The 12044-nt window shown below is 39.4% G+C and overlaps 1 protein-coding gene across 1 annotated transcript in view; it reads left to right on the top strand.

Moving 5' to 3' along the window:
• The window catches only part of AHNAK2 (AHNAK nucleoprotein 2), a 61519-nt gene extending 50427 nt beyond the window's left edge, over positions 1 to 11092 (top strand). The window contains exons 7-8 of the mRNA XM_032768794.2: positions 606 to 2261; positions 4332 to 11092. Of these exons, the coding sequence (XP_032624685.1) occupies positions 606 to 2261; positions 4332 to 10040 (7365 nt within the window). The 3' untranslated portion in view covers positions 10041 to 11092. The remainder of the gene's footprint in view (positions 1 to 605; positions 2262 to 4331) is intronic.
• The last annotated feature ends 952 nt before the right edge of the window (positions 11093 to 12044 follow it).

The following is a 12044-nucleotide window of genomic DNA, read 5'->3' as shown; positions in this document are numbered from 1 at the left end:
GAAACAGGAGCAGGTCCACAGTGAAAAAGGGATTTGGTTCTTCGACTATAAACTAGTGATAGAGAAAATATAAAATCATCAAACAACAAGGACAAATTTTTAATACATATTTTTAGTCACAATGTTTTAGAGTTCAATTAGGTATCCTAGGGATCTGAGCCTGCTCCAAATGAAGTCAGTATTAGCCATGGTTAGAATTTTTCAACATACAAAATGTCAATGAAAAATGGCTCTTCTTTTGAGCACCTCTAGTCAATATTCATTTAGTCACTGACATCTGTTGCAACAGAATCTAATCATGGGTCTCCATCTGATTAAAATGCATCTTATTTCTCACACTGCAAATTGAATAATCTCTGAATAAAATATATTGAGGAGTTGCTGTTGACTACAAGCCAGCATGTTTTATATAGAATCTAGACATCGGTAGTTATATACATCTATGAACTTAGTACAATAAGTTCATTTCATGTAACTTTTGATTGTATTGCACCTTCAATTTTTAGTGTGTTTATATTTCCAAAAAGTAGTTGATTTTAAACAAAACAAGATGAACATTATACACATTTTATATTAATATTTACAAAAAACAACCTCTTCTTCAGGAAAAAGAGCTTAATGAAAAAATTCCTGGAACAACACTGGAAATTTCAGAAAAGATTATTTCAGAAGAAGACAAAGAAAAGGGAATTGTAAAACAAAGGGTGGGAAGAACAAAACGACCCAGAAAAGAGAGATTGTCCTGGCCCAAATTCCAGTCAATGAAAAATAAAAAGATTTTGAGGCACAGAAGATCTCATAGCACATCAGATGCACATGGGCATGCTACACAAGATATTTCCCCAACAAGCACTGACACTGAGTCACAATTACAACAAGAAGAATTCTGTTCTAAAGAGAAAAAAGGAAGCCAAAAGAAACTGAAGTTCCCTAATATTGGATTCAAAATGCATAGAACAAAAGCAGAAACAGAAGAGAAGCAGAGATTAGAAATAAAAACCATGACACCAACAAAAAAGGATAAAATACGAAAAGAAGATGTCAGCGTGGAAACTCCAGAAATATTAACTGTACAATATAGCGCATCTTCCGCATATGAAACAAAAGCAGGTGAAATACAAGACAATGTCAAAATAGACTTAAAAGACATGGAAAATGGCTTACCAATTTATACAAAGAAGTACTCTGAAGTTGAAATTAACATTACAAAACAAAAAGACCAGAGAGCAACATCTAAACTTACTACTGCAACATCACAAATACCACCAATAACAACACAAATATCAAAACCTACATCAGAAATACAAACACCTGGTCTCAAAGACATACAAAGCAAACAAATGCCACAAGCTTTACCAAGGACGAGAAAAAAGAAACAAAAAAGTTCATCAGAACAAAAATCCATCAAAATTACTCTGCAACATCCTGAAGAAGGGATAACAAAAAAAGAAATGAGGGATCACCTAGAACATACTTCTGTTAAAATAAAGGGCCTAGAAATAAAAACAACAAAAAAAGAAACCGGAAAAACAAAACAAGAAAAAGATATGAATGAAGAATGTGAGCAGGATCAGGAGCAAATATCAGATATACAAAAAGAAAACTATGGAATTTACACCAATAAGGGAAAGCAGCCAGAAAATGAAATCACAATACACAAACTGGAAAATCACATACACAAGAAAACAGTAAAAATAGAAGCAATTGAAATTGATATGGATGTCCCAAAAGCACCAGTGCAAATTGATTCTGTGACAGAAGGCTCAGGCTGGAAAATTCAAATGCCATCACTCAAAATGCCCAAAATGCCGAGAGCAGACATTACAGCACCAAAGGTGGACATCACCCTCCCATCAGAAGATGTTTCTCTTCCAAAGGCAGAGGTGGAGATTAAGGGCCCAGAAGCAACACCTAAAGCGGTGCAGGTAGAAGGTGAAATAAAAGCCACTGATAAAGATGCCAAAGGAAAAGAAAGTAAGTTCAAAATGCCAAAATTCAGTATGCCTTCATTTGGCTGGTCCACCACAAAGGAGATCGGTGGTGGAGTAGCAGATGTTGAAGCAAGCCTGAAAGAGCCCCAGGTGACAATGCCATCAGCCAGGGCAGAAGGACAGATAACAGTGTCAGGACCTGCAATTCAGGCTCCAAGTGTTGAACTGGAAATCGGGACTTCTGCAGGAAAAGATGGTGAGAAGGGAAAAATTAAAATGCCTGATGTTAAGCTGCCGAGTGTGAAGCTTCCCGAGGTCAAGGCTCCCCAGGTACAAGTACTGGAGGGTCTGTTTCTTTTGTGGAGAACTTTGATTTGCCGGTATGTCTCTAATGATTCAGTTATATTTTGGCTTAAAATTATCGTGAGTTAACTGTTTCTGTCTTTAAACGTCGTGTGTGATAGTTTTTTGGTTCAGTCTGAGACTTAGATCTTCCACTTGTTTGTGAGAACTTGGTGTGCTGGACTGCAGAGGTGGTTCGTGGGTGTTTGCTTTGTTTGTGTTGTCATTGGTCTATGTGTTAGTATTTTGGTTCAATGTACGTGTGTTGGTCTGTTTTGCTTGAATCATTTGCTCGCGTGCTTACAGTCGTTTGTTGGTGGGATTTTTATTCTGTCTGATAGCTTCAGTTTATTGTTTGAACCTGGAGGAGGAAATGTAGAAAGCTCTTGGAGGAGGAGTGGACCTTCTCTTCTGGTACTCACCTACCCCAACGGGTCCACGAATTACAATATCAGCATGCAGAGTATCAAAGGGGAGGGGTGGGGGGTGGGGAAAAGTAGTTCAGATCTAGCGGGTAAGGGATGAGAAGAAAAGGAAAAGAACTATGAAGAGGTTCGGCAATTTAGTATCCGAGAATTGAATGTTAGTAGTAATATACAGGGAGGGCCCAGAGAATGTGTCGAAGGTGGGCAGAACGGAGTGCGGACAAGAGGAGAAGATTATATATTATGGGCGGATAGGGGGGTCCGATGGAAAGAGGGATTTAGTGAGGAGTAGAAGGGAGGAAGAAAGCGGGGGGGCAAAAAAAAAGGGAAAAATTAAAAACTTTTCGCTGCCCCCTGATAGTGGGATTGTGGTTTTTTTAAAGGGGCATTGCTCCGCCGATGGTAATGTTTTCCGTTTGTTGGTGAAGCTTCCCGAGCGAGCGGGTGGGTTCCTCCCCATCCAAAGGGCACTCCCTCAGGGTTTTTCCAGTCCAGATCGTTTATGCCCCCAAATGTGGGTGGAAGGCAGGATAAAACTCGATATTTTCCTCACCCAATCACAAAGCCCAAAAATATTTTTTTAAGAGGGGGGGGGGATTTGAGTTGTGGAAACGATTCCGTCTACCCGAACGACGGGGAAAGCCCATATTGAAGTTGAGACAGGAAGCTGATGGCAAGGGATGAAATAACTGCCAAAGTAAGATGCCTTCTTTAGGATTTTCTTAAGGAACCAAAGCTCCCAAAGCAGCGTGGATGTTACTTTACCAAGTCGATGTCACACTTCCCGTGTGATGTCAGCTTCAAAAGCTGACTGAAAGCAGCCTCTGTTCCCGAGATGTCAAAATCTCAGCACCTGAGTAAGATGCCAAAGAGAAGTTCCTTTGAGCTGAAGGTCCAGGAATGAAGTGAAACAGCCATCACTGAATTACGTGGAGGACCAGAGGGAAAGCTTCTGGTTTGGAAGGGAAAATTCAAATGCCTAATTTGAAAGCCAAAGTTGGAGTTCACGTCCAAAGGCAAAGTGCAGAAGCGAGATCAGCTTACCCAAGGAAGCTGACTTCCAAGCCAAAGTCAAAGCAGAGGGTGCAATGTGTGGAAACACCGACGCTCAGTGGAGCTGATGTTCGAGTAGAGCTGAAGCTTCCGCTGGAAAATACAAATGCCATCACTCAAAATGCCAAAATGCCAAAAGCAGACATTCCAGCACCAAAGGTGGACATCACCTCCCATCAGTAGAGTTCTCTTCCAAAGCCGAGGTGGAGATTAAGGGCCAGAAACAACAGCTAAGCGGTGGAGATAGAAGTGAAATAAAAGCCACTGTAAAGATGCAAAGGAAAGAAAGTAATTCAAATGCCACATTTGGCATGCTTCATTCGCTGGTCCACCTCAAAAGAGCAGTGTGGAGTAGCAGATGTTAAGCAAGCCTGAAAGGCCCCAGGTGACAATGCCATCAGCCGGGCAGAAGGAGAGATAACATGTCAGGACCTGCAATTCAGGTCCAAGTGTTGAACTGGAAATCGGGACTTCTGCAGGAAAAGATGATGAGAAGGAATCTTAAATGCTTGATGTTAAGCTCGAGTGTGAAGCTTCCCGAGGTCAAGCGTAATTCTCTCTCTTTTTCAAGGCTCCCCAGGTACAGGTCAGTTTGCCAAAGGTGGAGGCAGATATTTCCCTTCCCAAATCACAAGCCGAAATTAAAGAGGGGGGATTTGAAGTGAAAGTTCCCGACACGGAAAGCCATATTGAAGTTGAGACAGGGAAAGCTGAGGCAACAGGGATGAAAATACACATGCCAAAAGTCAGGATGCCTTCTATAGGATTTTTTAAACCTAAAATCAAAGCCCCCAAATTAGACATGGATATTACTTTACCCAAAGCTGATGTCACACTTCCAACGTGTGATGTCAGTCTTCAAGAAGCTGACCTGAAAGCAGCCTCTGTTCCCGGAGATGTCAAAATCTCAGCACCTGAAGTCAAGATGCCCAAAAGAGAAGGTTCCATTGAGCTGAAGGGTCCAGGGATTGAAGTGAAACAGCCATCAGCTGAAATTACTGTGGAGGGACCCGAGGGGAAAGCTTCTGGTTTGGAAGAGAAAATTCAAATGCCTAACTTTGAAAAGCCAAAGTTTGGAGTTTCACTTCCAAAAGGCAAAGTGCTAGAAGGTGAGATCAGCTTATCCAAAATGGAAGCTGACATTCCCAAACCAAAAGGCAGAGGCCAAGTGGGTGCAGTCAGCATGGAAACCACGACGCTAACAGTGGAAGCCGATGTTCCCGATATAGAGACTGAAGCTTCCGGCTGGAAAATACAAACACCATCGCTCAAAATGCCAGAAGCAGACATTCCAGCACCAAAGGTGGACATCACCCTCCCATCAGTAGATGCTTCTTTTCCAAAGGCCGAGGTGGATATTAAGGGCCCAGATGCAACAGCTAAAGCGGTGGAGACAGAATATGAAATAGAAGTCACAGATAAAGATGCTAAAGGAAAAGAAAGCAAGTTCAAAATACCAAAATTCAAAGTCCCATCATTTAGCTGGTCACCAAAGAAAGAAGCAGTTGTTATATGTGATACTGAAACAACCCTTGAAGAGCCTACTTTGGCCTCTTCATTAGGAGAAACAGAAGCTGAACTAACATTAACTGTAGCTGAGGTTCAGTGCCCAAGTGTGGATCTCGAAAGTGATATGCCTATAGGAAAACATGGTGAGAAGGGCAAAATTAAAAAGCCTCAGTTCAGCATGCCAAAGATATCACTTCCTAAAATGAAAGGTTACAAAGGACAGGTCTCTCTGCCAAAATTGGAAAGTGTTAGTGGTCCTAAGCCAGAAAATGAAGGAGATGTTTCAGAGCAGATATCAGAGAAAGGAAGCAGTGGAGATAGAGAAGGAATAACCATAAAAATGCCAAAGGTTAAGATCTCTACTTCAGAATTTTCAAAACCAGAAACCAAAGCTCCCAAAATGGATATGGATGTTAGCTTACCTACGGTTGATCTCACGCTTCCTACATATGATGCAACTATTCAACAAGCTGACTTGAAATTGGGGTCTGCTGGTGCTGATGTCAGCCTGTCAGCCCCAGATATTAAGATTCCAACATCAGAAGGATCTACAGAGTTGCAGAGTCCAGAAATAGGAGTTGAAGGAATATCAGCTGGAATTGCTGTGGATGGAACGGAGATGAAAGTTGAAGGTTTTGAAGGGAAGGTTAAAATGCCCAAATTCCAAAATCCAAAGTTTGCAATTTCACATCCTAAAGGGAAAGTGCCAGAGAGTGAGATCAGTTTATCCAAAATGGAAGCTGATGTTCCCCAGCTAAAAGCAATGACAGATATTGTTGACATTGCTGTGGAAGCACCAACAATAGAAGTTGAATCTGCCATCCTTAATGCAGAAACAGAATCTTCAGGCTGGAAAATCAAAATGCCGAAAATATCTGAGGCTGATATTAAGACACCCAAAGCTGACATTAACCTCCAATCTAACATTTCTGTTCCAATGACAGAGATTAGCATTCAAGATTCAAATATGCCATCTAAAGCAACAATGGTTGAGGAAGAAATAAAACCTAGAGATACTGATATAGAAGGGAAAGAAGGACATTTCAAGTTGCCAAAATTCAAATTGCCATCATTTAGTTGGTCACTAAAAAAAGAAGCAAGCATTAAAGCTGATTCTGAAGCACTTCTGGAAGAGCCTAAAATTACCATATCATCAGGCAAAACAGACACAAAACTAGCAGAAATTGTAACTAAGGATCAGGGTCCAAGCATAGATCTTGATATTGAAATATCTACAGGAAAAGAACAAAAAAGCCAAATTAAAAAGCCTCAATTTATCATGCCTAAAATTTCATTCTCCAAAATTAAGGCTCCTAAATCTCAGGTGAATCTGCCAAAAGTGGAAGCTGATGTTACTGCTCCTAAACCAGAAAGAGATGGGGAAGACTTAGTGCAGATACCTGATATAGAAAGCAGTCATACCAAAAGCATAGATGAGGGAGCACAAATAAACATAAAAATGCCAAAAGTTCAGATTCCTACTCTGGATTTTTCCAAACCAGAAATCAAAGTTCCCAGATCAGACATGGACATTAGCCTACCTAAGGCTGATGCCACCTTTCCTACATATGATGTGAGTCTTCAACAAGCTGACCTCAAATTAAGGTCTGCTGGTGATGACCTCAGCTTGTCCCCAGGTATTAAATTTCCCACAGCAGAAGCTTCCATTGAGCTGAAAAGTCCAGAAACAGGAATTGAAGGACCATTGGCAGTGGATGGAGCAGAAGTGAAAGCTGAAAGTCTTGAAGGGAAGATGAAGATGCCTAAATTCCAAAAGCTAAAGTTTGGAATTTCACTTCCAAAAGGAAAAAGACCAGAAAGTGAGATCAGCTTACCCAAAATGGAATCTGGAGTTCCCCAGCTTACAAAGACAACAGATATTGCTGACATTGCTGTGGAAGCTCCAATACTAGAAATTAAATCTGATGTCTCTCATGCAGAAATAGAGGTTTCAGCTGGGAAAATGAAAATGCCTCAAGTTTCTATCACTGACAGTAAAGCTCCAAAGATGGATGCTAGTCTCCCATCAGTTTCTGTTTCAACCACAGAGGTGGCCATTCAAAGCCCTAAGGTGGAGGATATGAAAGTGCAAGTCGAACATGAAATGAAGTCTGGAGAAATTCAGACTGAAGAACATCAGGGCTGGTTTAAAATGCCAAAATTCAGAATGCCAACATTTGGTCGGTCATCTTCTAAGGAAAAAAGAGGTGACATTGATAGTGAAGGGAGCCTGGAAAAGCCTCAAGTAAGTGCTCCTTCTGCTGAAACGCAAACTGAAATAGAAGCTCCTAAATATGCAACATCATTGCCATATGTGGACACTGAATCTACTGCTGGAAAGGATGTTTTGGAAGGTAAAATCAAATCTGCTAAAGCAGAGATTTCAAAAGTAGGAGTTTCTCTCCACAAAGGTAAAAGTTATGATTTTACCTCATCAAAGTTTGAAGCAGAAGTTTCACTACCTCCAGAAAAAGTAGTTATTAAAGTGAGCATTCCTGGAACAGAAACTTATGCTGATGTAGTTAAACGCGGTGCTGAAGGACAACAATTGAAAACATATACTCCAAAAGTCATGATACCTAAGGTAGAACTCTCTACGTCAGAAACTAGGGTGGACATCAGCTTACCAAAAGCTGACATTACACTCCCTAAATGTGATCTGACCCTTCAAGAACAAAAAACCAAATCAAAGCGTGCAGAGGTTCCAACAGCAGAACATTCCATTGAACTGAAGAGTCCAGAAATAGGAGCCAAAGCACCATCTGTTGAAATTGCTTTGGATGGAACACAGAAGAAATTAGATGTCCTCCCAAAAGTAGAGCTGGACATTCTACATGCAGGTGCAGGAATTAAAACTGAAAAGCTAGAGGGCATGATAAAATCTACAGAAAAGGATGTTCAAGGAAGAGAAAGTAAATCAAAAATGCCAAAATTCAGTGTACCCTCATTTGGATGGCCTGCCACAAAGGGAACAGGAGATGCTGCTGATGTTAAAACCAACCTTGAAGAGACCAAGATAGGTGCTCCAGAAATTAAAATGGATACTGAAATAAGTGTTGTAGACCATGAAATACAGTTTCCAGCTGAAAGTGTTGAAAAAGATATATCTGCAGAAGTCAGGGTGAAAGTGGAAGGTGGAGATGAAGCAAGAAAAATGAAAACACCTAAATTTAAGATGCCAAAGTTTGGAGCATTACATTCAAAAGCAAAGGGTTCTGAAGTTGATGTCTTTCTCCCAAAGTTAGAGGCTGATGTTTCACTGCCTAAAACTGAACTAAGCATAGTAGAAATCCAGCTTAAAAAAGCAGATGGCTCCATTGACCTGCAAAGTCCAAGTTCAGACCTTATGGAACCATCAACCGGGATTTCAAAGGACAAGCCAGACAAACAAAGTGAAAGTGTAGAGGTAAATATTAAAATTCCCAAGTTAAAAATACCAGCGTTCACTTACAATGCACCCACAGTTGAAACTGACGTTTCAACATCAAAAGTGGCAACAGACGTGAAAGGTGCTGGTACTGACATTGAAACACCAAAACTGGAAGTAAGCACTAGGATCCCTAAAGAAAGACCAGAGTTTGTGGGTAGTAATATCCAAACGCCATCAATCAAAATTCCAACATTGGCTGAATATGACATTAAAACCCCACAGGTATACGTTAAACTCCCATCCACAGACTCTTCGGTTTCAAAAGCAGCACTACAGATTCAGGGACCACTTGCAGAGGGTAAAGAAATAAAGACACAAGGTGAAGTTGAATCTGGACATGGTGATATCGAAACGCGTGAGACTTACTCCTCTCAGATAGTGAAAGAATCTGAGATTCCTTCATCAGAAATTAAAACTGCTAGTTTTGGATTTTCACTTCTCAAAGTGAAGATACCTGAGTCACATGTTAAACTAGACATGCCAGTCAAACTGCAGTCTTATACAGAATATAAACATGAGGTGTCCGAGAGTGAAGTTCACCAACCTAAACTTTCTGATGCAAATTTAGGGGTAGCAATACAGAAGACTGACACTGCTGAGTCTAAATTATCTGGCAAACAACAAAGTGAAACTGATGAATCTAATGATGTCATTTCTTCCAGTGTTAGTTTGCCAAAATTGAAAACATTTACAGTTGAAGTACAGCCTTCCAATAAACTTGGAGACACTCAATCTGATAAGCAACCAGAGGAAATAGCTGTATCTCCTCTCTCTAAAGATGATGAAATAGCTAAAATACCAGAAGATGAAGAAAAAGATATGAAGGATCAAAAAGAAAAAACTGACAGTAAAAGATCTTCTGGCAGATTCAAATTTTGGCTTCCAAGTATTGGATTTTCTTCCTCTGTTGATGACACAGGCTCAGATTCCAAACCTGAAGTCCAAAAATCAATTCCAGAAGAAATCCAACCTGTTGATTCTTCTGCGTCAGATACTGACTCTTCTAAACAAACTGAAAAAACTGGATGGTTTAGATTTCCCAAATTAGGCTTCTCATCCCCATCAAAAAAGGCTAAGAACATTGACAAAGAAGAAGAGACAAATCTAAAAGAAGTGAAAACTTCAGATGATGAAAGTCCATCAGAGAAACCTGAAACATTTTTTGATGCAGAAGAAAGCTTATCGCCTAAAGAAGAAACAATTAAGGGTGAAGAAAATGAAACTACAGGGACCTCATCTAATGTCCAAGTTTCAGGTGCTATAGTTACATCATCAGCAAGAACTGAATTAATCTTGTTGGAGAGGGAAAAAGCTAGTCAGCAAAGTATTCTTGAAAAGACCACCAAATGAGTATTTTTTTCTGATCTGAATGTATATGGAAAATCTGAATGTAGAACAAACTAAGAGAAAAACACATGCAGAAAAATGCTGACTTCCCAAAGAGTTTTCCAGAAGAAATGAAAGTGGAACAGAACTTAAAAATGACATTTATGAAAACAGTCTATGGATCATTCTTCACTACACTAGCATTTGCAAGCACATGAACATACTATAGGTTCTAATGTAACTTTTGTTTCCATGAGATGTACCCAAGAAGAAACACACAACTACTGATGAAAAGGAGGCATTCATACTTTTAACAAAGTCTGATAAAATTCTCCTAACCATGCAAAATAAAGTGTTGAATGGAGCAAAGATAGTGAAAAGATTTTATTAAATACAATTCTCTAAAACATGCCAATTGTGTTTAGGTTATAGATTATTTGCAGAAAGGAGTATAAAGCTAGTGCTATGAGGACTAGAAATATACATAACTGTTTAGATTTTATTTTATTAAATATATGTCTGTCTTGATGTTGCTTTCTTATGAAAAATATATTTTCTTTATCTTAGATAGAGCAATATTTGTATTCCATGATCATTTTAAAATGTCAAATAAGTAGAAATAATACTGTTGATATGACAATCCTCCCCCCACCACCACCCCAGTTAGTAGGGTGGATAATATTTAGCCTTAAAAAAAATAAAAACTTCAGGAAATGCTCCAGATTCCTGAAAAATATATACTGCTGACTCACATATTCAAAATACAAAAATAAAATATGGCAACTAAGAAGAATAAAAAAAATTGGGATAAGAAAGATCATTATGTATATACTTACCAGAATAGTTAATGCATAGAATGGGGCGTATGTGAGTGGAATCACTGGAAAGGTTTTTCCAGAGAAATAAGATGTAAATAGTTATTTACCTTTTGTTTATATCGATGCTTCTCTTAAGTACACGACCAAAAAGGTAGTACCATATATGTTAGCCATCACTGTACATGTATTACTAGAATGTTGAATGTATTCTCAATTCACAGTACACTCACTATTTTGATAATAAATGCAGTAACATTACCATTGTGATAATTTTTTTATTATGAAAACTTCAATATAAAGTAGCATGAACATTGCTTGAAAGGTTGATGTAACTGCAACTTCGGTTACAGGGGGGAGAATTTTTTTTCAAGAGACATGGTACTGGCCAATGACTAATCACCATTGTAATTCTGCATATTGCATTTTCACATATTCACTCACACTTCTTTATCCCAGTTTCTTTATATTATATTTTTGTTCCCACCTATTCAATTTAGTTGCGGCTAAGCAAATGCAGGAGAAGAAAAAACTGGAATGTACTAGAGTATGTTTCATGAGTCCCAAATCATATCTTGCTAAATTAACATATTCAAGCTCTCAACTGTCCCAAAGGAGAATTCCACGTAAACTGCAGTCACCAATACAAAGTCCATCGTTTCTCAACAGTTTCCACACAGAGGTTCTGGACAACCCATATTATTTCAGGCCAAGCTGGACCCCTTTGGGGCTGCTCTAAATTGTGCCTGGCTGCTCACACAGCCCCAGTGGGCCATTCAGGCTGCTTTCTTTAGTGATCCCTGGCTGATGGAATGGCCATAGACAGGGGCACACCACTTAGAACAGAGCTAAGGAAGAGTAGCATAGACAGACCAGAGAATCAATAATGATGACCACTGTGATGCTGGAAAAAAAGGACATCCTGCTTTACAGCAATTCAAATAGAAGCAGACAATGATCTCAAGGCTTATTTCAAGCTCACAGAGAATTATAGTTAACAATAAATACATTAAAAATACTCCGTGTTGCATGCACTCTCTTAGCCCCACAAAATGAAATGCTCTAAGCAGCCCCCATGGGAATTGGATAGCACTACACATGTGAGACTGTTAGAAAGCAGAGAGAGGGAAATCCTTGAAAATGCAGCATGAGGCAGTACTGACTGCATAGCAAAAATGAATATGTTGGATTGAAGAAGAACAATTGTGAAGCA

Source organism: Chelonoidis abingdonii, chromosome 4, assembly GCF_003597395.2.
Source record: "Chelonoidis abingdonii isolate Lonesome George chromosome 4, CheloAbing_2.0, whole genome shotgun sequence".
Lineage (NCBI taxonomy): Eukaryota > Metazoa > Chordata > Testudines > Testudinidae > Chelonoidis > Chelonoidis abingdonii.
The sequence above is the reverse complement of the archived record's forward strand: the minus strand, read 5'-3'. Positions and strand labels throughout refer to the sequence as shown.